Genomic DNA, 26,844 nt, shown 5'->3' on the forward strand with positions numbered 1-26,844 from the left:
CGCACGCCTGCATTACCAGCTCTCTTTCCATCTGCCTCATCAGTTTATGAAAGAAGTGTGAGGTTACAACTGATTCTGAGAGCTGTTAAAGCCTTTATAAAACTTACGCCAGTAGCTACAATCAAGAGATAAGAATGTGAGCTTTTAAAGGCACAGTTCACCCGTCCATCCGAATTCTGTCGTAATTTACTCACTTTCGTAATCTGTATGGGTTTCTTTTCATCCGTGGACCACAGACGTTCTGTTAAACTTCTCCTTTGGTGTTCTACAGAAGGAAAACATTTTGGGGAAACCGTTCCTTAAAGAAAATCCTAAAGTGTTCATCAGATTTCAACTGAGTAAAATGAATGGGTGGAAAAGCGGTTGTTGGTGCTCTAGCTGTCTTTTTTTTTGGCTGTTGATCATCACTTTCTTGGTGTTGGTTTCAGTTCACTCGCCATCCACTTATTGATTTGTTTAAATTGATTTCATATTGATTTTGTGATGTAATCTATTAGCCGCTCATGTGTCTGCTGGAGGCTTTTAAATGGTCAGACAAATTGAGCGGCAGGTCGAATGAGGGCAAGGGTAATAATCTGAATATGAACTGTAAAAGAAACGAAAACGAAACAATGAAACAGAATAGAAATGCTCTAAAATTACTAGGAAGGGGACGTCACGGTCCGACTGTTCATGATGAGTCATTTTGAGATGTGAACAGATTATTAATATTATTCAAATGTTCTATTCATTTTTATGTCTCATTTAGAGATCCAGGGTACAAAACACCTAATACAATAAAAATGTTTTAAGGGACTAAACTTATCTGACAAAAAGTCACACCAAAAAAAGTCATTTTTAAAGGTTAGATCAAGTAGAAATAGATTATTGTTGTATAAAGATCAGGTAGAAACAGTTTTTAAATATTGTACCAATTGCCTCTTAATAATTTATTTCAATAAATAGCCTACAAGTAAATTGAACTCCACTCCAAGCGAATAAAATACATTTTGACGTACAGACTTTTACATGCGGTTAAATATTTTTCAATCTTAACCTTGAAAAAAGAAAACACAAAAAATGTGTTGTCATCAGTTTAAATCACACGTGGGATTCCTTAACATATCAGCTTTTTTTTTTTATTAAACAAAGCAATTGTGTATTTACAAACGTTGTTCACCCTTCAGCAGCCCAGAGGGGGTTAGGTTAGATGTTTGAATGATCGAAAAACTAATGCAATAATGAAACAATTAGTCGAAAGCACTTGTCTTTGTCATTGTGTATGCTGTCTGAATTATGCAGATGGTGCAGTCTGTGTCTCTCCTGTGAGCTGCTATGAACTTGAATTAAACTCAAGGGTATATCAAGCTCTCTAAACTGGCTGGCCAAGAGAAGAAAACAAATCGAGGTGACTTCTTCTACACATGCTGACGTTTAACACGGATTGTTCACTGATGGTAATGTGTTTAGACGCGGGACCACCATTTAGGTTTGAGGAGGGGGGACAACGCTTGTCCTGCAAAATCAGCACAACATTAATTTTATTGATTGACTGCAGAGGACATCTTAAGAGTATGACATTATTGCATAGAGAAAGGAATGTAGGTCTATAAATTAACATGTGTAAAGTATACATTTAAACAAGGGAAAAATTAAGCAAAATATGTTTGTTATTTGATATTTTTATAAACAAATTTATGGACGTGTGGTCAGGATAAAATGTCTATACATTAAAACAATTTTACTAACAAGAATGAAATATTATAAATTAAAATATTGCAACTAACAGCTTTATGTTGATTGAAACAATCAGATACAATAATATAATATATTAAATAAGAATAGTATTAGTATTATAGTATACTAATATTGTTTTATATAAATTACAAAATACATAATAAAATGGTTGGTATGTAATTATATATTAAGCTTATTAAGATTTTTTTTATTTATTACTTATTACAATTAAATTAGATCTTGTAAATCCTTGGACTGATTATATAAAGTCCCCAAACATATATCCATGTGAGAACACATATAGGCCTATGTGTTTATGTATATGTATTTGTTTATGTTTTTACATGTATCTTTGATTTCGGATCACAATACAGGGTTATTATGTATACAACAATGGACATCACAGACAGTTCTAATCATGTGACTGACAAACAGTTTTCTCACACCACAGAAAGATGTTTCTGCAGACTCAGTGCTTTGTTTATCGGCTGTATTTATACACTTCTTCTTTATGGTGGCTTCTGACAGCAGGGAGTGGCACGCCACTGTTCTCTGTATCACAGTTTGTTGTGGAGGTAACCGAATGGATCTTTTCCCAGACTTGTATATTTGCAGTAAAAAGGGATATTTGCATGAATTTGGTCATAATTTGGTAGTATAACCGCCTGGGTGACGACTGGTTTTGCACTTACTCACAGACACTGAACTGTATCCTGACACTTTGTAAATGCAACAGAGGTTTTTGCGAGCTGACCGTAAAAACGAAGTGCTATGAGTGCAGGAAATACTATATAACGTAGATTTCATAAAGAAGAAACAGACTGCCTCATCCATTAAACAAGCAGTGTTTTAGTCTGGAGACAGGTCAACCACTGATGGATAAACAGATAAGATAGGGGCTGAGATGTCAAAACCAGCAGTCTCTCTTTATCAGCTTCTGTGGGAAGGTGTGCGTCCTCACCTTTCCACCAGGTATGAAGGTCAGAGAGCAGAGATGAGGTTGAGTGGAGAGAGACTAACAGGCCCCATGTGTATGAGCAGGGACGAAACACTTGACAGTTTCTCAAGCAACAGTTTGACAGCTGGCTGTTTCTTCAACTTTGTCCATGTTTGGCCTTGTGGACCCCCCTTAACTCATTTTACACTCTCACTAGTTTATTTATTTTGTTTACTAATAGTATAGTAAAGGAGTTGTGTATTTTTTTACCCGCAAAATCTCATTTTTACGCATCTAAAATTATGTTTTTCGTTTGATAACATTCTGCATTGGGTTTGTTGAATAAAATGACACTTCTTTGTGTTCCTAAGACTTTATAGCTATTATATACACACACAGCTAAAAATATTATTTAATATTTAACATTTATATGAAATGTATAAATATTACATATAGTATGGAACATTTTGTACTAATTGTAAAAAAAGAAATTCAAATTTGCATGATTTGACCAACATCACAACTTAAAGTGACAGTTCACCCATAAATGACAATTCTGTCACTATTTACTTACCCTCTTGTCTTTTTAAACCTGTATGACTTTCTTTCTTCCACAGAACAAAAAAAGAAGATATTTTAAAGTACTGTATGTTGTTAACCGGCACCCATTGACTTGCATTGGTTTTGTGTCCATACAATAGAAGTGAATGGGTGCCGGTGCTGTTCGCTTACCAACTTTCTTTAAAACGTCTCTTGTGTTCTGCAGAAGAAAGAAGGCATACAGATTTGAAATGATAAGAGGATGAGTAAATAATGACAGAATTTTCAGTTTTGGGTGAACTATCCTAACTGAAAATAAAGCACAAAAAATAAGTGATTTTGTTAACATTTGTTTTACTTTACTATTAATCATGTCAAAAACGTTTTACAATTTGTATGCCTTTTTGTTTTGAATTACGTACATTTTATGCTTTTTTCAAGGGTAAAACAATCTATAGAAGGAATTTCAATGCAGCAAAACACAAATGATTAATTAATTTCATGATTAAATTGCAATTACATTTAATGTGACCTTCATTTAACAAGAAAAAAAGCATTTAAGCATATAATGCATCATCCACCAGCTTAGTTTTTTTAAGCAAAAAAACTGTTGTTTGTGTGATGGTTCTATTACATTTAACCAAACACATTTACATAATGTAGCCTTTTTATGGGAAACGATAATGGCGATAAATGTTTGAGGTTCACAGTCTTGCAGTAAAACGTTACCTCAAATTAACACATTATTTAGAACTTCCCCATTCTGTTGATGCTCATAAGCCAGAGTGAGAGTGTCAAATGCTCTCAGTGGAGAAAGTGCTGACAGGCAAGCTCAACATTAGATGGTGAGGCCTGATAACACCTTTTTGAGCCAGATCCTTATTCTCTATAACTGTGGGAAAGCTCATCTTTACTGTCCCCCATGTCCTTCAGCCATCATGGTCCTGTTACAATACAAGCCGGTTTCAAGATTGGACAGAGACAAAAAAAAGCCAAAACATCGTCAATCCTGGATGGAGAAGATTGCGCTTGGGTTGTTTTGTGCACTGCTAAACAACAATTTGATCAGGTCATTCGCTCTAAATATGACACTGTTTTACTACTGATATTAAGGAGATCGTTTAAATTATTGACACGTTTAGCTAATTCATTATTTGGTAGCAATAGAGTTCCTTTATATCTATCTACTCATGTGCTGATGGCAGAACATAGAATTCTTTTAGTGACATTTGTGATATTTAGGATACAAACTTTTAATGTGTCAGGTTTTTTGATGCAATACTGTTGACGAGAGCTATATTTTCTGTTATATGCACACTTCCAGCCATTTTCTTTATTGAGGAACTACAGTCGTTCAAGCAGCGTCATTTAGTCCATTACACAATGAATTACTCCATGTTATTCTGCTAAATTTGACCCCACCTATACTATAATAAGACAGCTTGAAATCATGGTGAAAGTCTCCGTTTTATGCAAACACTCATCAGCTTTAGTTCCACTGAAGAGTGATACACATGACTGTCTCTCAAGCTGACTGACCAATGTAGCTGTCTGATCGAGACGTGATGTTAATGTCCTTGTGTACTGCACGCAAAGCATTGCAGGACTACTTATAGCCTACTTTTAAACAATTATTCATCAGATATCGGCCGAAAACATATCCATAACCATCCTTCACGTCCTTAGAATAGAGTTGCGGGTGACATATTTCGAATTTTGTGACTCCAAATTTAGGGCTGTGACGAATTTGTTTTTTTACCTTAGAAAACTCATTAAATATTTAGCGATGTTTTATGTCTGTGGTTTTGGAATAAAAGGCCAAAAAAGACTTGCTGAGTTGCACAGACCAGTTTAATCCTGTGCTTAAGCCTGGCTCAAACACAAGTGAATACGTGCCAGCGGTCTAGGAGAGAGAGGGAAGTGTAGGAGGAAGATAGAATTCTTCTTAGTGGGTCATGTGGATCTTGTGTGCTCATGAATGATGTTGTCATCAGTTCTGACGCACAAGAGACCAGCCAGCAGCTGCTTATCTGAAAAACCTTTATAATCAAAATGTATAAAAATGTGTTTGCAATGTCATCTATACTCCGAAATTACAATTTAGCATTTGACAATATAATATTAATCTATATAATGTGTCCATACTTACAAGATAGTATGGTCACTTAATATTAATTCATGTAATTTTTAACTAAACTTAATCATTTACAGTTCCAACTTTACTGAGTCCTACATCTACGAAGCTCTCCATTGTTGTGTGTTATTACCCCAAAATCAGTCTCTACATCTTGACAGGAGGCCATTAGTTCATTGATTTGTAGTGCTTGTGAAACTGTAAATCACAGTGAATCACAATTCCTCCGCTAACCGTCAAAGCTCCAAATGCACTGACAAGTGGACATCCTGAGCGGAAACCACAAACCTCACCGCCACGTTGCATTCCTTCACTTCATGTCCCTTTACTCTCGAACAAAGTCACATGACCAGACCCTTATTTAGGAAGTGAAAGAGGAAGCTCCATATATCCCCATCCATCCTCACTGCCACACGGCTGCTGCTGGTCACGTGAAGGTGCGAGAGAGAGAGGACATTGGTATTATCCACGCTACAAAACAGCCTAAAAGCAGGAACAGACCAGTTCTGACCAGCCAAGTTCTGGTTGAGAGAACAGGCCCTTTTGACTTGATGTTGATGTCCTGTTGGAGAATGTTTAGCGGTCTAACTACGCAGATGAGTCGCTCGGGTCAATGTACTGCAGTTACGTAGAACTACAGAAAATCTCTTTTCCTTTTAATCGAAGCTAAAATGTTAAATGTTCTTGCAGGCAATTTTCGTTTTCGTCAAATAATGCAATAGGCTTTCAGATATTTTGCGCACAAGTGATATTACTGTAACTAAACATCGTTCTCCGTCGGAGTAAACCCCTTAAAAACGCTGTACAAACTCTGTGATGCGGGTTCAGTTTTCAAAATCTAGAGCTATAACTCTGTTTTATAATCCGGCCAGTGCTTTATATTTCATTGACCCTCTGATGCCATACTGAAGCAGACACCTTGGGCAAAGTGCTGACTCAATGACCAATCCCCTCCCCCCGGGCAAAGGGAGAGTGGGGGAAGGAGGGGGCTGAAGGGTCCAGATATTATATATCTTAAAGCGCAAGCAAAGAGGTTTTGCAATGGTACTGTATATGCTGTGATAGAGTAAATGAAAGAATAAAAGAAATATAAATGAATGGTGTGGATGATATGATTAAATATCGGAAAAATTGTATACAGTCAACTAAAAGGGAGCTGCGCGATGGTGTTTTTGTGAAAAACGCCAAAGCAGAATATATTCTCAAAACTAACAGAACAATATACTTCGATGTCCGATACTCAGATTTTCTTCACAATTCTCATTCTTTTAAAAGGTAGTGTTGGACTGAGAAGCTCTTTTTTTCTATACTTAAAGGGATAGTTCACACAAAAATATAAATTCTGTCATCATTTAAGGCCTACTCACCTTGGAATGGTTCCAAATCTGTATAAATATCTTTGTTCTGATGAACACAGAGAAAGATATTTGGAAGAATGCTTATAACCCAACAGTTATTGGACCCATTAACTACCATAGAAAAAATTGCTTTATAAATGTCTTTGTTCTGTTGAACACAAAAGAAGACATTTTGAAGAATGTAGGACAGCAAACAGTTCTGGGGCACTTTCGACTATCATTGCAATTTTTCCAACTATGGTGTAGTCAATGGGGTCCAAGAACTGTTTGGTTACAAGCATTCGTCCGAATATCTTTCTCTGTGTTCAACCAAACAAAGGAATTCATACAGGTTTGGAACAACTAGAGAGTGAGTAATTCATGACAGAATTTTCGTTTTTGGGTGAACTATCCTTTTAACAGGAAAGACCACGGCTACTTGTAGATCTGTTGCTTAGTAAAAAAAACAGCTTTTGCACCTGTGACCCTGTATTGCACAGGTGGCACGTCATTACAAAGAGGTCATTCTTGCTGTAACTGTTAAGAAGCAGTTGACAACAAGGTCAAGGGTTAAAGACCATTTTGCCACACATGTTGTTTGGATCCCGAGAAAAGGAGAGTTGTGTAAACCAAAAATAACAAGCATTGTTTGTGAGCTTGTTTCTGATAGTGTATTTAAAGTGTATGAACTGTAAAACCATCACAAACTTACATATAACCAAAGCTGCAATTGATATTTGACCCGTTTGCACACCTAAATCTACAAATACAAATATTCTAGTTATTCAGTTTAACATTTTGCTCAGAAAATTTAGTTTTTCTTGTTCTGATGGAAGGTTTCATTTCCAGGAAAACCTGTAGTGTTCCTACAATCATTACTTTCAAGAGAAATACAACATCAGGTCAGATATATGACCTTTATTTTCCTCTTAAGAAGAGGGCAGAAGGCTAAACTTATTTCCACCTAGGTACAATCAGTGCTGTGCAGCTTCTCTCTCAGTCTCTTGAGTCATTAGAAACACAGTTGTCTCAGGAAACAGCCGTTAAGCAAGGTCAAAGGTCGCGGCAAGTAGACATACCTGCACTCTGGGTCTTTAATGTCCTCTCATTCTCTCTTTTTCCCTTGTGTGAAAATGTGTGTATGAATTCATGTGTTCAGGTCAATCTGTGTTGACATCTCATGGACATTTATGTTGATGGGTCTATGTTGATTGGTAACAAAGAACTTGCTATAATGCAAGATTCAAGTAAAAACTGCATTCACAAAGATTAGGAAGAATGTATTTTTATTGAAAAAAGTATTAATCTAAAAATGAAATGTGAATCACAACTGTCTTCAGATGTTTTTAGGGAACATAACTTGGTAATGGTAGGCAACAATTGATTAACAAAACAAATGGAAGATAAACAAAGCAACAAGATCTATCTTGATAAGACATTTAGACAAATAAGCAACGCAATGCATCTATTGTCGAAAGGGTCAAATGTCATTTGCATAGCTAGAATGACTGATGGTGTTGTGAAAACAAATGATAAAAGGGACAATATCAAAACCAGCTTGACATCTCGGAGATAAATTCTCTAAAGTAAAAATATAAAATACTAAAATTAGAGAATCAAAACTTTTCTCTGCAAAAGGAAAGAAACTTTAGAAGCCCAAAGTACGTTATTATGTCCATAAGGTGCTAGAAAAACAGTTCAATTATCGCAGAAATTCAGGCGATGATGGATTTTCACTGGTGGATCCCTTATTCTGGCAGTTAAATCCCACAACTAACCTCTCGCATTTCAGTTTATACGCGTCCCTCTCGCGCACCAGCCGGTTGAGATCGTGCTTCAGCTGCTCCACCTGCGTAACGAGGCTAGTCTTCTCGTGCTCCAGAATGTGCTTCTGCTGAACCCGTTTGTGTCTGCACGACTGAGCGTATCCACGGTTTTTCAGCGTACGGCGTTTCTGCTTCAGGCGGATAATATCGTCCTTGCCCATGCCACGGATGTGCCGGTTCAGCTCGCGCACAGACATGGACACCAACTGCTGGTCCGAGAAGCGGCTCTCCACGCTCAGCCCGCGCTCGTTTCTTCTGTGCTGCTGTTGGATGTTATGGGATTTCAGCAGGTGTGTCGCACCTTGAGATGAGCAGTCGAGCTGTTGCATGAACTGATCTAGGCTTTTGCTGTGCGCAAACTCGTGCGCACCAGGGCGCACCTGGAGCGCGTCGGGATCCTGCCCGAGTTCGGTGTACTGCTGGTGCTGATACTGTTGCATGTTTGACGCGTGGCTATGGAACTGACCCATGCTCCTGTATCCATCCATATTTGCTTGGTGTTGCTGTTGATGCATCTGTTGATGCGCTCCGTGTCCATGCATCAAATTTGAGCTTAGGGCTTCCCGGACGTCCTCGGGTGTCAGTTCAAGACAGTGTGGATCTGGGTGCTGTTGATAAGCTCCCGTGCTCAGGGTCCAGTAGAGATCATCAGCACCGCTTCTCTGTCCACTTGGGCTGAAGCTGGGCGATGAGGGCACGGAGCTGCACGGGGTGCTCATTGGTGTGGTGGACAATGAACCCGGTACGTGTACACCGCACTGTTGAATAAACGCGCGGTCCTGTACCGCAACCGCCGCCTCTTTTTTCACATCAAATCTCGTCATGTCAAAGTCACCGTAGTCCAAATTGAGCTGACCTTTGGCCAAATCCACCAGGCTATGCTGCTCCGCCGTCATGATTTCTGTGCCCGTTTCGATGAAGTAAGCAACTTGTAGACAAAGTTATTGCTGGGGTTTAGGTAGCATTAACGTTTACTGAAAATAAGACTCGACAGCTATAAGATATTTTGCGCTTCGCGTTTTTAAAGTGCAGATGGTCTCTCGGTGACCAGCGCAAAATGTATGTTGAGAAGTAAATCACGCTGCTTTAAAAGCAGCCGCGCTGGAAGGAAACGCCCTCTTTCTACATCGAGCTCACTGGGTGAATCTCTCGAAAACATGTTCAGCTCACATTTCACCTAAAAACCGAAAGAAGCTGTATAACCGTGATAAGAAGTGTATTTGTAAACTTTTGAAGACATTTCAGGATCGTGGTGAAAAACACTAACTACAACCATTTTACTATCAATACCGTCAATAGGCCAACTTACTTTGAAAGGGAATTCTTTTCGGTGATTTTAGTATTCATCATAAAAAGAATCAAATGCAGTGTTACTGTACAAACGCAAGGAGGCTAGTAAAAGAAGTAAATTTCAAGTTTCGTGTTTCACCCTATCCTACTGTAATAATATATACATATTTAGCAATATAAAAATACCATAATACATCAATCTAAGATGTACTTAAGTTAAAAGTGATTATTTGGATCTTCATAATCCTACTCCTACTAGAAATACAGTATACAGTATGTACTGTGCATATTTTCTGTACGCATGAGCACTCCCACACTTACTACAAAATAAAACAAATGCACACTGCCTGAGATATTAATACGAGCCCTTAATATCACCTCTTTACATCAAATGTTCTGTATAAAAATATATATTAATAATTTAAATTATTACGGTTAATACTTAATAATTTAAAATGATTTTAAACAACAGTATACAGTATACTACATAATATCCAGTAAGTAGCATACTAGAATTTCATAAAAAGCCTACTGAGAACTGTTAGGTTGGAGTGTTTCTCCATTTACTCTTTTACTGACACCATGTGGCCACTATGTACAACTTCAGACATGTCTTCCTAATATCTGATTAGGCAGAAGTGTTTTATTGTGTACAATATTGTGATGTTTATACGAGATTTAGTCATTCAGCATTAAACAGTTAAATCTGTTTATTATTATTGTTTCATTAGGAAAGTGTTGGCCATTAACTTGGGACAATAGGCCTACTTAATGTTCTTGGGACAGGGAAGTAGACGGAGAGAATATATTTGTGTTCACAACATTTCACAGTACCGTCGAATGGGTGCCTCAGTTCACTGGATATTTAGTAAACACAAGAGTGCCAATAAAGTGAAGGAAAGAGTAGCACAAACGCAGAGACATGAAAGAACATTCATGGAGCTCCTGGGCAGCATTCAATCTACAGTGCTGACAAGGCACCAAAAGGCTGAAGTTATGATTGCAGGAGAACAGCTAAGGTATGTTAGATCCAAATAATTTTATTGAATGTATGTCTGAATGACTTTATTATAAATCTAACCAATCTTTAACTGCAGGACTTTATACTACTTCAACTATGTGTTGCATATTGAGTCCTGGATAAATCAATGGCAGACATTTTTCCTAATATATGGAAAACAGTTCTGATCTCTGTTTTGAAGGTTGCGACTGCATGATAGCAAGTTGATTAAGGACCGTAGACACCATTTGCGCACATATCCGAATTGTTTTGTGGCTCAGGAGGTAATCGATTGGCTGATTGCTCATAAGGAAGTGCCAGATCGAGAGATCGCTGTTCAGCTCATGCAGCACCTCATGGACTGTGATATCATACATCATGGTAGAACATCACTTACTTTCCATCAAATGAGAAAGAACACGGTTATGGCGCAACATGCTTTGCTACTATGTTAATCTCTATCTAAAGACCCATTTGTTTGACTTTGTCTGGAGGAATAAGTTGCATTTAACATTGTAAACTACAAGTTTTTTCTTTTATAGTGTGTGATAAGTGGCCAGTGTTCAAAGATGCCAAATACTTGTACAGATTCAGAAAGGACGATGGGACGTTTCCGTTTAACTTAGAGGTTAAGATCTTTATGCGTGGACAGAGGCTGTATGAACAGTAAGAATATTGTTTAAATATTTAAAACCTTGTTCCATAATTCATACCAAGTTTTATTTAAATGGAAAGCAAAGCGCTCCCATTGTTTTGAAAGGCATCTCTTGTCTTTCACAGTCTTATAACATGCAAAGACTCCATCTTACAAGAGAGACAGGAAAAGGGTGTGGCCTATGAACGGTCTTTCCCTGGTTACATGTTAATTGATTGGCTGCTACAGAATGGCGAAATAGAGAGTCGACGGCAGGGACTAGATCTCTGCAAGGCCCTATTAGAGCATGATATCATTCAACATGGTGAGAACAATATTTAGCATCCACAATATGCTTAATTTAGTCATTAGCAGGTCTAAATGCAGTTTGTGGTTTAATGGCATCTAATATACATATTAACTTCAGTATATGGCAGTATACCTGCATACAGTGCAACATCATCTTCTTGTACTGTGATCTCCGCTCCATCAAATGTGCAGTTCTCTCGCCATGCTTTTTCTTGCTTAAACACTCCATTTCACTCCACACAGTCTCCCAGAAGCATCACTTTTTTGACGGTGGGCTGCTCTATCAATTCTGCATTAACTTTCGCCGTCGACGTCGCCTCTCGGAACTGTTGCATGAAACAGAAAGTGAAGAACAAGAATGTACAACACAGCTAAATCAAGACGACCAAGCTGACAGTCCCTTCACACTACGCAAAACCCCTCCATCGGAGGGCAACAGTAACTTCTCATCTGGTAGCAAAATGACAACACCTACAAAAATAACGCATGTTTTTTTTTAGATAAATACCATGGTACATTATTTTGGTATTTTGGTCAAAATCGCTGATATAGTCTGACATTCTACGGCACAAGTACTTTTAGAAAAGTAGATTTCTGTGGTGTGATTGACTACAGAGATTTGAGAAGTTTAGAGATGCTGAGGCAAACAGTTCTGCCCATATTACCCAGAATGACTTTCAGCACACTAATTGCGGGGACAGCCCCTCTGGAGCAATACAGGCTTAAGTGCTTCGCTCAAGGGCACGGCTGTGATATTAAAGCATCATGAGCTCAGTAATTCTCCATTTCCTTGCACATCTATACATGCACCTTTGTGTTAGCAACCCAGCACCTTAACCCATTGTGTCTCAAACCTCTTTACCAATACAAAAATACTAATAAAAATGTAGCTTTTATTTTCTTACTCTCATGTCATACCCAAGATGTAAGAGAACAGAAATGGTCAAGAATGATCTCGTTTCTTCTATTAACGGAATAGTTCACCCAAAAACGGTCCCCATTGGCTTGACCATAGTCATTTTTTTTACTATGAAAAGTCAATGGAACATTATTTGGGTGAATTATTTCTTTAAATGAAAATGAAGGGGTACTGAGGCTGTTAGTAGCATCTGCATAGCATCTGAACGGAATGCTACCATTAGCATGCATATGCATTCGTGCAAAGGATCTTACACTATAAACACAATGCATTAATGTGCTTATGTTAAATTCATTTTACTTTTTCAGTTCAATCTACTAAGGATTTAAATGTACCTACAAATGGACGATGTGGAAGTTTGGATCATCAAAGGCATGGTTCAAGTGGATACCCCATCACTGCATCTCTTTCCAGTGCCTATACAGTACAATGCAATCCTATATCAGGTTATAAGAAAGCATTTGTATGATTGTGAATGCACAATTGCCATATTTTAGCACTTTCTTTATAAGACATACAATTCTAAGTAAAAATGAATACGCACTCGTCTTCGCAAGAAAAACAAAGCCAACTTTATTCTACCTGTCACCAAAATGCATGTGCATTATTTTTATTGGCAGTGCTAAAAAGAAATGTGACCTGTGAGGAGCTTTTATCTCCAGGTGCGCCTTACGTCAAAAGAGTTCTTACGGTAAGTCATGAATACATCATGCTTAGTTGGCCGTGACAGAAGAAACCTTGAACCACAGTGTGTTTATGAGTGTTTTATAATTACAGATCCTGGGAGATGCCCTAGGCTGGGGCTTTGTAGTACGAGGAAAATCACCTTGTTACGTTCAGGCTGTGGATCCTGGAGGCCCCGCTGCAGCAGCTGGAGTTAAGGTGACACATTCATACACTGAATCAATTGCCTATACGGTAGACGTCCAGCATCCAACATCTACAATATTGTTTTGCTTAGGTACGCCAGTTTGTGCGCCGAGTGAACGGCTGCAATGGGCTTCACCTGGACTATCGCGCACTGTCAAAGCTGGTGATGACTGGACCTCGTGTTGTTACTTTGGAGGTGATGGAGCCACTGACAAATTAATGTTACTGCATTTGATACAAGTGAAAGGATGTGCATTTTTCTCCTATATACCCTGTAGAATCCCCGTAAATGTCTTATTTTTCTAAATATTACAGCCAGGCCTGTGTGAAATAAAATTATGTCAGCTTTAATATTTTGGTTTCACGTGTTTTGGTCGCTTGATATTAAGATTCTTTCTCATGACAGTGTGGTTATTGTGTGGAAAACCATAAAGTTTGATTGGTTGAACCACAAATACATCCCACAAACTGTGGATCCTATAGGCTACAGTTAATCAAGGGCTGATTTTGTGTTTTCTATGCATCTCAATTTGTATTAAACCTTTTTATTACACAACAATGGCTTCTGTTAATGTCAGTAATTCACCAAGTATTCCTTTTGTTCTTAAACTTACTTGAATAGTCCCTTTCAAGTCCCTTTTGAACTTACAAAAAATACGAATATGTCACTTCCGCCTGGAACCGTCCGCCATTTTGAACAGGCTGGGCTGGTATGTGGAACAGTCTCGAAGAGAAAAACTGAGTTTTTTCCTGCCCCGTGTTTGTATTTCAGTTACAAAGCCGGTTATCTAAACCGCGCACTTGATGAACACATCCATGGGCTTGACAGAAACATCCCAGTAATCTTTAAAAGTCCAGTCGATGACACATGGTGCCGATTCTCAGGATGAGTTGCCGAGATCCACCGGCGGCAGCAGCAGCGGCGCGAAGGACAACTGCAGCATCTGCCCGGGCCGAATAACCCGCCACAACCGCTTCTTTTCTCTCACCCTGACGATCAGTTGGCGCAACGCAAAACGCTTTACAGGAAATTTCATGCGAGACCGTGAAGAAAATCAGGTAGCGTGACATTATAAACTATTTTCTGTTTTTGCACTCGGTGCTTTTGTGTGTAGTTAAGTGTATACATCAAACATCCCGCGGCTAGGCTAGCGTGTGCTAACAGAATATCTGTGCACGGATCATGTGATGTTGCACTTGTTAGTTTTTTGTAAACTAAATTTGATCGTAGTCGAAGTTTTAAGGGCTTTTATTTCATTGCGAAGTTGACATATGCTGTTCCGGGTGACGCCTGTGTATGTAACCCGTCAAAGTAAAGCGGGTGTTATTTTGCTGAGCCCATCAGTAGTAATAAAGGCCTGCTGTGGCCTGTATTGTCTAGTGGAGCTGCACATAATTAGCTTGCACAGTAGCAGCTGTCCCATTCTCTGCGGGTTGCAGTTTAGCTGCTCGAGATATTTTAAAAACTAACGTGGTCTGTGCAGAATTGACCAAATCTTTTATCTGAACTGCCCCAAATTAAAATGTTCTATTATATTCCCCCAATTCTACTATATGAGTGATAGCATAGTATATCCAAAACTCATGTTGTTCCTTTTGTAAAGTTTTTGATTTGTTGTAAACTTGTTTTAAATAATGTATTTAAACCGTGTTTGTCTACAAACTTAATTTCCTAACCAAACAAATCATCTGTACAGTTTGAGTTTTTTTTTTTTTTAAACATATTTACGATGATTTATATTTCCCTTTAAATGAGTAGTTCACCCAAAAATGAAAATTTTGTCATTATTTACTCACCATCTGTATGAATTACTTTGAATACTGTTGGTAACCGGACAATGCCAGTACCAATTCACTTCTATCAAATAGACACAAAATTAATGCAAGTCAGTGGGTACCTCTGTTGTTTGGTTACCAACATTCTTTAAAATTTCTTCTTTTGTGGTCTGTTGATAACAAGCCATACAGGTTTGAAATGACAAGAGGTAAGTTAATGATGACAGAATTTCCATTTGTGGGTGAACTATCCCTTTCATGAAATACTACATGCATATAATACTATATAATTTCATAAAATACTACATACAGAATACATATTCTACTTCATACTTATTTGTTAGCTTCATTGTGATTGTCTTTGTCTTTGATGCATTCAAGTGTCATTATTTGCTTCAAAATAAACACAACAGTTGATCCTCAATGATTAAAAGCTTTTCTAACATTCTTGTGTTTAACATGTAGAAGAGATGTTTCAGCTTCCAGTGAATAACCTCACTCGGTTGAGGAAGGCCAGGAAAAAAGTCAAAAGACTGTTGTGTGACATTGGCCTTGATTACTGCAAAGAGCATGTTGAGGTAAAGTGTTTGATTTATACTTTTAACCCCATTAATACCTTTTGAATTATTTACCGTCAAATTGAACACACAAAGCCGTTCAATATATATGTTATTCAATTAGTCTTGTATCTCTTTTTCTAGGACTTTAAAGAGTTTAGTCCGAGTGATTCTTACATGAACCAAGTGTATCTTGATCTTTGTCTCTGGGATCCCTCTTGGACAAAGTCACAGGTATGTCACCCTCAGCCACCGCAACGGTAGCAAAATAGTATCTGTAAATGGCAACATACCTTTTAAATTTCTGCTCTTCATGTGTTGCAGGACTACAGGACGAAGCAGTTTTGCTGCTCAGATTGTCCATTTGCCTCGAAGTATTTCTCCGCCTACAAAAACCACTTCCGCAATGTTCACAGAGAAGACTTTGAGAGCCGAATCTCTCTCAACTGCTCCTATTGCACATACAGCGGGAACAAGAGGTCATTGGAAACCCACGTCAGGCTCTTCCATATGCCCAACAATGTGGTGCGACAGGGTGCTGCTGTCCCTCACGGAGCCCAGGTGGGGGTTAGGGATAGCATGCGGGTAGAAAAGCCCATGCTGGGCGATCGCAAGGAGCTACCAGTGTACTACTGCAAGAAGTGCACCTATCGGGATAGACTGTACAACGTGGTGCGCAGGCACATCTACAGGGAGCACTTCCAACATGTGACTACGCCTTATCTCGGAAAAAACTCAGAGAAGCAAGAAAACAGCGCCGATGCGCCTGGCAACAGTCATGGGATTCACTGCAAGAGCTGCCACTTTTCACCTCGTTCTTATGAAGCACTGGTGCAGCACGTTATCGAGTTCCACGAGCGCATTGGCCATCAAGTCACCGCCATGATTGGACACACAAATGTCATAGTGCCGAGGCCTCAGGCGAACATAATTCAGAGGGGCGTTACAATCGCTCCTGGTGTGCGACCTCAGGCACCTCAAATGAATCGTTTTAATATGCCCAAAATGGTGGGGTTACCCGTGGGCAACCATTTCAAGCAAAACGTTGCAGGCAATTCTGTGCCTGGACAGGTGCGTGTTACACTACCCGATAAAGCTTTTGTGTCAGGTTCGGTCTCTCAGTCGCACGCAGGGAAACACCTGGGCGGCTTTGGAGCCCACGGGTCGACGCATCTTAACGCTCAGTCTGCTTCTTTCTCTCCCTCACTGAAGAGTCTACCTCTCTCTTCATCTGGCCATGCTGCTGCTGCTGCTACTGCCACGTTGACCTCATTACAGGCCAATAAAGCTGCAGCCAGTGCACTCAACACCTCACAAACGCAGAAGTGGAAAATTTGCACCATCTGCAATGAACTCTTCCCCGAGAATGCGTACAGCGCTCACTTTGAAAAAGAACATCAGGCCGAAAAGGTGAGAGCCATGGCTAAATACATCATGAAGATCCACAACTTCACTAGCAAGTGTCTGTATTGTAACCGCTACCTACCCAGCGACTCTTTGTTGAACCATATGCTTGTGCATGGGTTGTCATGCCCACAGTGTCATTCCACGTTTCACGAAGTTGAGAAAATCGTAGCGCACAAACGGCTGGCGCATCAAAATGAGCCCGTGGATCCACCCACTGGCTCTCCCCTCACGTTTGATCTCACGCTTCAGCAAGGAACTCCAAAGAACGTTCAGCTTCTCGTAACCACCTACAACATGAAGGAGACGCCTGAATCGTCTTCGGCTGCTCAGCAGCAAAACATCAATGTAACCAATCCCTTGAAAAGGGCGACAGAGACTCAGAGCGATTCTGTAGTCCGAAACATGGCCCAGTCTCCAGCGTCACAGAAGAAAGAAGTTGGTAAAACCCTGTGTCCTCTATGCTTCACAATTCTCAAAGGTCCCATCTCGGATGCCCTCTCGCATCACTTACGAGACTGCCATCAAGTACTCCAAACGCTGCACCCCGTGGAGAAGAAGCTAACCTACAAGTGCATCCACTGCTTGGGAGTGTACACTAGCAACATGACGGCTTCCACAATCACGCTTCACTTGGTACACTGTCGAGGTGTTTGCCAGACACCTAAAGGCCATAGCAGCAAGTCTATCCCGACTGTATTGTGCTCACCTGGAGCTGGGTCTCTCAAACGTGAGTTGGTAACCCCTGATGCATCTGACCCTAAGAGAAGAAAAGTGGTTGAGCAGTCTAGGTATTACCCAACAGGTTTTGTCGAGAAGCCAGAAGAGCCTGTTGTGTTGGCATTGGACCCCAAAGGTCACGGCGACGAGTCCTACGAGGCACGGAAAGCTTTCCTCACCTCGTATTTTAATCGACATCCTTACCCTTCCCAACGCGAGGTCGAGAAACTGGCTGCAAGCCTCTGGTTATGGAAATCGGACGTCTCGAGCCATTTTGCCAACCATAGACGCTCATGTGACCGGGATTTAATCACACGTAAACCTGCTGTATTACTGGGCTTTAACATGCGGGCAATGAGCCAGCTCAAGCATGACATGGACTTCGATGCCGGTTGGCTGTTCAAAGTCTACGACGAGGACAAAAGCAGTTTGTCAAGGACCTCGAAATTTGGGCTGAAGGCTCCTGTCGGCTTCCGTACTGTAGATGGTTCCCGAGCTATTCAGTTTAAGGAGGAGAATTTTAACACTGGACAAAGTAGTCAAAGCAACTGTGCCTTCAAGCCATGCCCCGGGTCAGCCTCAGAGCCCATTGCCATTGATTCTGACAGCGAATCAGACCTAGAAGAAATCCCTAATAAAAGCAATCAGCAATCAACGTTAAGACCTTCAGCCGTTGAGTCCCACACAAAAGAGACACTGATGCAAGACAGGTTTCGTTATGAGAGAGGGGGAAGCAGAAATCCTCCCGAAGGTCTAGATAGCTCTGTTTCTGCTTCCAGTCCTGAAGAGGCGACCTGGACAGGCAGCATGTCTTCTGATGAGAGCCACTTCAGACCGGCAGGACAGTTTGAAGTGAAGGGGAAAAAGGTGGGCTTGCTTGGTAGATGATAGCTTGTGGTGATGGTCCTTGCTCCCATAACTCTCCATGTAGGTCAGAGCCCTTACCTCACATATGGTTGACATGAAACATTATGATATGAACTTTAAGCAAAACCATGTGTACTGTTTACTCTCACAATTCTGCTGTCATAGAGCGGAGAAACTAATATACTGTATAATTTTTTTCTTTCAACCGATCCATAGTACTTCGTGATTTTTCTTTTCTTTTTTTGTATACTGTTTTCTGTATTTAATCATACACATGTTAAAATTGTAACAAAATTGATAGGTCTATTGTTTTCCTGATGAAATAAAAGGACAGTGTAAATTACTATCAAGTGCTTGGATGTTTTTTGTTATTTTTTTAAGGTCCGATGATTTGTGTTTTAGTGAAAAGTGTATTTACAGAGCCAGATCACTGATGTTTCAGTTAAAGCTGTAGAATGTTTTAGACGTTTAGTCATTAACCGTTTACATCAATGCTACTTGACTCCTATAGTTTTATATATGAACAGGCTGTTGTTTCCAAATAATGTTAAACAAGTGTTGAAATGTTTATGCCAGCTTTAGAGCATTGCCTGTGCTCATTTAATGTATTTTACTCTACATAATAAAGGTAATGCTCTTCATTAGGTTTTTATTATCTTGGATAATATACATTTCTCTTACATGGTCATCTTTGGAAGTGGAAAAAAAACTAAAAAGTTTTCCTAGTCCGTTATGGGTCACTGTTGAATAATAACTTAAACGTTTCCTCAAATATAATTTTTTTGTAGGAGAGTAAGGGTTTGATCACTCAAAGGTCTTGACAGCATTGTATTGACACTTTACTGCCCTTAGAGGTCACTGTCTGTAAAATCATTTTAATTTATTAATACAGATTACAAGAATTTCTAAGACATGCTCATGACAATTGTGTTAATGTCAAGCCAACTAAAGCCCCAAAACTTTGTGATGGTAGTGTTAACTTGAAAATGTGTTTTTCCCATTGAAACACAGGCTTAGTTTATACACTTGACCGATTTGGCTTTGTATGCCATTGTATTATCCATATGTGGCCACTTAAGTAAACATATAAGTGCCCAAATGTTGCAGTTTGTGCTAAATTTAAATGTAATTCGTTTTAGGTGTTAAACTGATGAACTGATTCTGTAAACTATTAAAGATGTTATAGTGGATCTTTAACATATGCTGTTCATATTTGCAAGTATTTGACAGGGAAAGATACTGAGGCAGAAGAAACGGATGTTGTTTCAAATTTACTCTGTTGGTCCTGTGGTTGCTAATCTCTAACAGTCATTTGTCACCATTTCCCCATTATATAGCTGGGCGTCCTAGCAGATAAACACAGCATGGACAAAATAGAAAAAATAGATACCCACCTACCACTCAGTGTCTATTAGTTCAAAGTTTAAAGAAATCTATTATGAACAAACATTTATTATGCTTTGCTTATATGATTATAATAACACGAAACAACTGCAAATTGTCAAATAAACAAGAAACGAAGATATGAGTTTACATTCGACTGCAAAAGAAAGAGAGAGATAATTGGAAGAATGCTTTTTAACCAAACACAGGGTGTCCACGGATCCTTAAAATGTCTTAAAAAGTCTTAAATTCCATAATGTCAAAATAAGGCCTTAATTAGCATTAAAATGTCTTAAATCCGTGTTTCCAAGGTCTTAGAAATGCAGTCGAACCGACACTGTAAAGATTTTATTTTCGTTTTAAAATCATGTACGTCTATTTGTCACGCAGAACAAAATAGGTGGAACCAACTAACAAATAACACGTTCGCGGGAGGTTCGTTAGGTGAGTGGACTGGACATTACCACATGGAGAAAAGTTGGAGCTTTAGCCATGGGGAAGTGCAAATTTGTTGCTATGAAATTGGTCTCAAATTTCATTCTGCACGGTATTAAAAAGGTCTTAAAAAGTCTTAAATCTAATTCTCAGAAACCTGCAGATACCCTGCAAACAGTTCTTGGCCACCATTGTCTACCATAGTAGGAAGAATTGCTTTAACCTTTTTTTTCTGTTGAACACAAAAGAAGATATTTTAAAGAACGCAGGAAAGCAAACAGTTCTGGGCCACTATTGACTACCATTGTAATATTTCATACTATGGTAGTCAATGGTGTCCGAGAACTGTTTGGTTTCAAGCATTCTTCCAAATATCTTTCTCTGTGTTCATCAGAACAAAGACATTTATACAGATTTGGAACAACTCTAGGGCGAGTAAATGATGACAGAATTTTTATTTTTGGGTGAACTGTGACTTTAAAATACAATGTGCCAGTTGCACGCCAGCAGGTAGGATTACTGTAGGTGGTGTCCCCAGATGTTCATGGTGTTTGTGAGAATTCATCTGTTCTTCACTCTTGCACATGACTTATGATCAATCATGCAAGGATATTTGGCCAGAATATACAAACATGCAAATAACAATGTATTTCTGGAAGACCTCCATACTATTTATTTCAAGGCCTTCCTGGGGAACAGAAATTGCAGCTGTTGAAATACATTTTTATTTATGTGAGACAAATGTGGGAGGAATCATTGTTGAAAATGTTGTCAGCATGATAACATAACTTTCACAGCATTCTAAACTAAATTGTTCTAACACCTTAAGCTTGCAAAAATGAAACCGCTAAAGCACTTTTAGGTGGTGACACTTCTGCTGCATTCAGTGCAATGACTAGACACAAGTTAGAGCAATTTCACAAAAATCTTTGATACCTTTTTATAGACTCATAGTTATTCAGCACCTCGTTGTTATGTTGTCTGCGGGAGACGTTTAGTGCAGGTGCAGCTATTTTGCCAGCATCCGAGCATGGGGTGTGTCTGTGTTATGTACACAGATATAACAGTTTTTCCGTGTGAGTTAAATTTAGGCACATATTGAACTTTGGTTAAGTGTTTTGTCGAACTCTGCTCGCTTTATGGAAAGTGTTTAATTTGCATGTTCATGCTTCAAACGCAGATCAATTGTCAAAGTCTCTGCAGAGAGAATGAATGGACAATGACACTATTATTCTATAACCAACGTGACCTCAAGTAGTGTGCTGTAAACCACAAGGTCTGAAACGGTTCTGAAAATTTAAATACCATTACAACGCTGAAAGAGGTTACCGTTTAGTGGACCTTTGTGCATGAACCGAACATTGTTTGTGTGATGTTATATATCACATAACTGATTCCAAAACAGGGTTGGGAAACTGTATCGTATTATTTTATCAATGCATTTTTTGCATTCATTCACATTTATTTAATGTCTCAGAATACAAATACAATAAGCCTCACAATCATAAATATTCACATTTGTCTTTAGCTTCAATGTTTTCCCTTTGAACTATTCAAACTCCATTACAGGTTTAAAATCCCTGACAAGCTGTTATAGACTGCTATTGTGGACCACATTCTCTCTTCATTTAAAAATGTGAAAGGTAGTCACAAAACACGCGTTTACGCAAGCTTTATGTACAATGTAATGTACATGCCTCCTTACGGTCCAGTTGAAGTTTCCCTCACAGTAATGTGGGCACCATGCCAGTGTTTGGGTGGTGGGTGTAAGACAGACTCGGGGAGGAGTGGAGGTTGGAGGGGGGTAGTAAGTGAGGGGTGTGGCTGTAGGACAGAAGGGATCCGGGGTTTAAAGAGTAGGGTCCTCCATGCTCATTATGAGGGGCAATGTGTGTCATAGCAGGGTAAACCTCCGGAGCTCCACCTTTTTTCCCCTTCTTGTTTCTGTTAGACACCTTGCGATTGCGTGTCTGTATTCCATCCTTTTTCATAGTTAAAGGCCTGTTGACCTGCGAAAATAGAGATGATATTGGCTTTATAGTAAACTTCTCTTATTTTGAAGATCTTTGGATGAATGCAACAGGAATATACGTGCATACTCACATTGTGCAGTTTAAAGTAAAGGCCACAGGCGTTACACACAGGCTCACCGTTGGCATTGCGTCTCCATAGTGTTGTAGTGCTTGTGTGGCAGTTGGCACACTGTGTTCCAGCACGCTTGCTTACAATCTGTTGTAAGAAGTGTGAAGTTTATAGTGATGTCTCTAAAGTCAGTTAAACCTGTATTGAACGCATGATGAAAGCTAACTGCTACCACTTCACAAGATATAAACATGGGTCCATGTATTCCGCTGAAACAGTGTTAAAAACAGAAACAGGAAGTTGTTTTGGACTAGCATTGTTTACGTTTTCCGAAGTGGTCTTTAGGACAGAATCGAATCAAATTGGTATCAAATTATATATTGAATTATATCGATTTAAATTAAATGTCAAACACTGTGGAAAACTTTACTTTGCTTTGTTGATTTTTTACCTTTACTTTCTTACTTTTACTCAAGTAAAATTGTTGAGTGAAATATTTAGCACTTTACTACCAAATACTAGAAAGAATCAGATTTTTAATGTATTAATGGTGAAACACACATAAATCTTTTTTTTAAATAAAATATGATATATGAAGTATTTTTTTCCTAGGTAAAAACACTGCTAAAGTGCAGATACTTGAAAATTTACTTAAGAGTAAAATAAAAATACTTAAGTACTGTCCACCTCTGGATTATATCAAAAGATACAAAAAATAAGAAAAACATCATATAACATACCGCAATTCTCTCAATAGTATGCACATTCATTCTATTGCTATAACGGTCAAACACCCTTTAAGTAATTCCTCGCATATAATTCCCACAACTTTAAAAAAGGTTTACTGAGATATATTAGAAAATCACTTTTCTGATATAACAGAGAGTTTACTCAGATGATTTTACATAGCATACCAGTCTCTTTTTTGGTCTGATGAGTGGTCTGTTCTGGCCTTTCATCTTATGGTACAGTCCGCAAGCGTTGCAGAGGTAGTGGCCTGTTCCATCTCGACGCCATAGAGGGGTGGCAGTTGCTCCACAGTTGACACATTCACGTGCCTCTGTCGAAATAAATCTCAACATAATTAACACTTAGGACAACGCAAAATTGTTCCATCTATGCTTTCACCATAATAACAATTTCTACAGCAAATGCTTTACCTGGTGGTGATAGTCTCATCTTGTTGCAAAGTTTGGGTGAGTAGGATGGGTTCATCCAGGGTCCCGCAGTAGAATAGAGTGCAGCTGAAGTGTAGTCTTGCGATGTGGCCATATATGATCCATAAGGACCTAGCATGTGCGGAGAAGGACCGTACACTCCCCCGGCAGGTGAGGTCAGATTGAGAAAGCTGCTCCCACCCCCCATGGGACTCAATCTCTCAGCTTTCAGGACTTCCTGGAGTCTGGGACTGTCCTTCCCGTCATAACTCGGTGAGGTGAAACCCTCTTTGGGAGTGGTGAAAGAGGAGGTGGTGCTGCTAGGGTACATGGATGGGGAGGTGTGGGGGTGAAGAGGGGTCTTTGAGAAAGGGCTACTTGTCCAGACAGTAGATGTGGGGTTGTAGGTAGAATTCAGAGAGTGACCTGCAGTATTGTCCAGCCACGGGATGTTTCCCAGAACTGATGGAGAAGAGTAGACCTGGCGAACTATTACAAAAAAATATTATGTTAGAATTGTGGTGTTTATTTACATTATTTAAACATCCTGACATAGTAACATCAACTCCAGTGTCATGAGTTTGGGATAGGACTATCTGTTCAGCCATTCGCAGTTATGCGAATATTTCACCTGTAACTTGCCTAAATAACAGAAGTGAAGATCTCACCTGGGCTGTGTCTATAGGACGACGAGGCTCGGTTCTGGCCGCTGGTGGAATAATATGACGAAATTAAGTCAGTCTCTGAGTTTGTGTAGAAAGGCTCATCGTCTTCACCGGGTGGCAGCAGTCCGGGTTCTGTGGTGTAACTTGCTAATGGGTCAGGACTAACCAGGTTGGGGGAAACCCATCGAGACTGCTCAGGTGAATTCTCCATCTCCTGAGAGGAACATCACGCATTTGGACTATCGTAAGAAAACTATTAATTGGAAATGAACTGAGCTTTCTTAAACTTTTAAATGAGGCTCATTCATAACAGTCAATTTCAAACAATTTCAAAACACAACTTTATTTTTAAAATAGTGAGCATTTGTTGTTGCTGTATGAAAACAATGGTGCATGGAGTAGATAGACTGATGAGATGCTTTTAATATTTTTCCTGTGGGTCCCTACAATACTTTAATTATGGTATCTAGACAGTATGGCTTGTCAGACTTCCCTTTGAAAGGTCCTCATTTGACTGTGGCAGAAAGTCAGCGCTAAAAATATATCTATGTCTGAATTTGTCATAGGCATTAACAACAGTTAGCTTTAGCTTACAACAACGGTCAGTCCCTTAAGGGACTTGACTATTAAAAGAGACACAAAAAAATATAATTTCAATTTAAAATAATATAATATAATAACAATAATCAGTACCATAATTAGACTAATAATATTACATGACTAAATATTGCAGAAATAAACCCTTGCCCTTAAGTTTATACACTATAAAAATGCTGGGTTGTTTCAACCCATGGTTGGGTCAGATTTGGACCTTTTTTGGGTTGATTTAAACAAACAGTTGGGTTTGTCCATATGTCCATATTTTACCAAACAATTGGCTGAAACAATTTTAGAGTGATTTTTTTAGCTTTAATCTTAGCTTTTCTTTTTTAGCTTTAAAGCATTCGGCCTAACTCGAGGAATATATACATAACATTGAAATAATATATACAATACATGAGACACATAAAATGCAAACAAATATTTTGATCCTTTACACATATTTATTTTTGATTACAAATGTTTTATCCTTTTTAAGTGTTTCATCTATTTTAATTTTCAACTTTCACAAAATGTCTCATATTCGAAGTACATTCATTTTTTTTCAAATAATAAAGTGCAAAAGGTCATTTAAATTAACTTGTTAATAAGATCATAATAAATTCATAAGAAAACACTTTCCCCTTCAAAAATTAACGTAAAGAAGTTGTAAATAAAGTAAGATTGTGAGACTACATACACTGTAAAACTTTGCTGTAGTTTTTGCAGCAGGTTTGCCGGTATCTTACTGTAGATTTAATTACTACTTAATATACTTTCCAATTAGTACTGTTTTCAATTACTTTAATCAAAATTAAAACACTTTGACGTTTGAGATTCAAAATGAGCAAGAAGAGACTGGCATTAGCACAGCAACACTGCAAAAAAAGACATTCTTCCTAAGAAGAATTTTACATAACAAGAAAAGTGACCCAAGATATTTAATCTTGTTTTATGAAAGAAAATATATAAACTAGGTAAGTTTATGGTGAATTATTTAATTGTACATTAAATCCACAGTAAGTTACTGGCAAACCTTGAAAAAAAGTTTTACAGTGTACAAGATCTTACCAGCAGATGATGTATTAGGTTGTTTAGCAGATGAGTAGATCTGTTACAGTGTCCACACCACAGCAGAGGTCATGGAAGTCTACTGGAAAATTAGGCTGTGCACTGGTGCTCTCTTCACTTGCCTATCTCTTTCACTCTTTAGAAACCACTAACTTCATTTAAAATTCTAGGGCACCAATGGGTGGTACTTTTTGGACACTCCTACCTTACGGTGCTTAGCGTTTTGAATATATGGCTGATCTCTGGCTGACACAGAAATAGAGTATAGATTAATTCAGTTGTGTGCATAAAACAATTATGGTTGTGCTTTTGACAAAATATATTCATATTCAAAAATTATTGGTCAATCAACCTTCAGCACTCAAGTTTTGGGGTTTAATTTAATTTCTAATACAAAATCATAACTGCAAACTATTAGACTTTTACGTAAAATATTATTACAAAAATATATCAATTAAAATGGAGACATCAGACAGCTTAAAACATGTACATCTAACACATTTTTTGTGTGTGTTCCTTGGCTATTAAACCCATGACCTTATACTAACATTATGTGTAGGCCTACAGGGATGCTATGGTTTGAGAAAACTAACAATAAACATAATAAAATACAGGAGTGACAATTCAAGCTCAGTG

The 26,844-nt window shown here is 38.7% G+C and overlaps 4 protein-coding genes across 4 annotated transcripts; 2 read left to right on the forward strand and 2 right to left on the reverse strand.

The window, feature by feature from the left end:
* Positions 1-7,914: 7,914 nt before the first annotated feature.
* Positions 7,915-9,569, reverse strand: mafbb (v-maf avian musculoaponeurotic fibrosarcoma oncogene homolog Bb). Its single transcript, XM_057362820.1, has one exon. It carries the CDS (start codon positions 9,384-9,386, stop codon positions 8,367-8,369), a length of 1,020 nt encoding a protein of 339 aa, XP_057218803.1. The 5' UTR covers positions 9,387-9,569; the 3' UTR covers positions 7,915-8,366.
* Positions 9,570-10,426: 857 nt separating this feature from the next.
* On the forward strand, positions 10,427-14,128 carry si:dkeyp-97e7.9 (DEP domain-containing mTOR-interacting protein). The gene is made up of 9 exons (XM_057362819.1): positions 10,427-10,799; positions 10,983-11,161; positions 11,323-11,446; positions 11,561-11,739; positions 11,967-12,176; positions 12,951-13,088; positions 13,263-13,333; positions 13,420-13,524; positions 13,604-14,128. Exons 1-9 carry the CDS (start codon positions 10,552-10,554, stop codon positions 13,730-13,732), a joined length of 1,383 nt encoding a protein of 460 aa, XP_057218802.1. The 5' UTR covers positions 10,427-10,551; the 3' UTR covers positions 13,733-14,128.
* Positions 14,129-14,195: 67 nt separating this feature from the next.
* Positions 14,196-19,485, forward strand: adnpa (activity-dependent neuroprotector homeobox a). The gene is made up of 4 exons (XM_057362700.1): positions 14,196-14,571; positions 15,754-15,866; positions 15,990-16,079; positions 16,170-19,485. The coding sequence occupies exons 2-4, from the start codon at positions 15,759-15,761 to the stop codon at positions 18,855-18,857; spliced, it is 2,886 nt and encodes a 961-aa protein (XP_057218683.1). The 5' UTR covers positions 14,196-14,571; positions 15,754-15,758; the 3' UTR covers positions 18,858-19,485.
* A 1,638-nt stretch (positions 19,486-21,123) lies between these two features.
* gata1a (GATA binding protein 1a) lies at positions 21,124-26,342 on the reverse strand. Its single transcript, XM_057362212.1, has 6 exons — positions 26,209-26,342; positions 24,562-24,772; positions 23,897-24,382; positions 23,651-23,796; positions 22,758-22,883; positions 21,124-22,663 (listed from the first exon to the last, which is right to left on the reverse strand). The coding sequence occupies exons 2-6, from the start codon at positions 24,767-24,769 to the stop codon at positions 22,379-22,381; spliced, it is 1,251 nt and encodes a 416-aa protein (XP_057218195.1). The 5' UTR covers positions 24,770-24,772; positions 26,209-26,342; the 3' UTR covers positions 21,124-22,378.
* Positions 26,343-26,844: the final 502 nt, after the last annotated feature.

Source organism: Triplophysa rosa, linkage group LG20 (assembly GCF_024868665.1).
Source record: "Triplophysa rosa linkage group LG20, Trosa_1v2, whole genome shotgun sequence".
Classification (NCBI taxonomy): Eukaryota; Metazoa; Chordata; class Actinopteri; order Cypriniformes; family Nemacheilidae; genus Triplophysa; species Triplophysa rosa.

What these genes read in the sequence shown, in the direction of transcription:
- mafbb (XM_057362820.1), bottom strand. Translation starts at nt 9,386, where the DNA reads ATGACGGCGGAGCAGCATAGCCTGGTGGATTTGGCCAAAGGTCAGCTC.
- si:dkeyp-97e7.9 (XM_057362819.1), top strand. Translation starts at nt 10,552, where the DNA reads ATGTTCTTGGGACAGGGAAGTAGACGGAGAGAATATATTTGTGTTCAC. An exon ending in CTGTGATATCATACATCATG is followed by an intron (nt 11,162 to 11,322) that starts GTAGAACATCAC and finishes TTTCTTTTATAG; the next exon opens with TGTGTGATAAGTGGCCAGTG. An exon ending in GGACAGAGGCTGTATGAACA is followed by an intron (nt 11,447 to 11,560) that starts GTAAGAATATTG and finishes TGTCTTTCACAG; the next exon opens with TCTTATAACATGCAAAGACT.
- adnpa (XM_057362700.1), top strand. Translation starts at nt 15,759, where the DNA reads ATGTTTCAGCTTCCAGTGAATAACCTCACTCGGTTGAGGAAGGCCAGG. An exon ending in ACTGCAAAGAGCATGTTGAG is followed by an intron (nt 15,867 to 15,989) that starts GTAAAGTGTTTG and finishes CTCTTTTTCTAG; the next exon opens with GACTTTAAAGAGTTTAGTCC. An exon ending in CCTCTTGGACAAAGTCACAG is followed by an intron (nt 16,080 to 16,169) that starts GTATGTCACCCT and finishes CATGTGTTGCAG; the next exon opens with GACTACAGGACGAAGCAGTT.
- gata1a (XM_057362212.1), bottom strand. Translation starts at nt 24,769, where the DNA reads ATGGAGAATTCACCTGAGCAGTCTCGATGGGTTTCCCCCAACCTGGTT. An exon ending in GTCCTATAGACACAGCCCAG is followed by an intron (nt 24,383 to 24,561) that starts GTGAGATCTTCA and finishes TTTTTGTAATAG; the next exon opens with TTCGCCAGGTCTACTCTTCT. An exon ending in GATGAGACTATCACCACCAG is followed by an intron (nt 23,797 to 23,896) that starts GTAAAGCATTTG and finishes TTATTTCGACAG; the next exon opens with AGGCACGTGAATGTGTCAAC.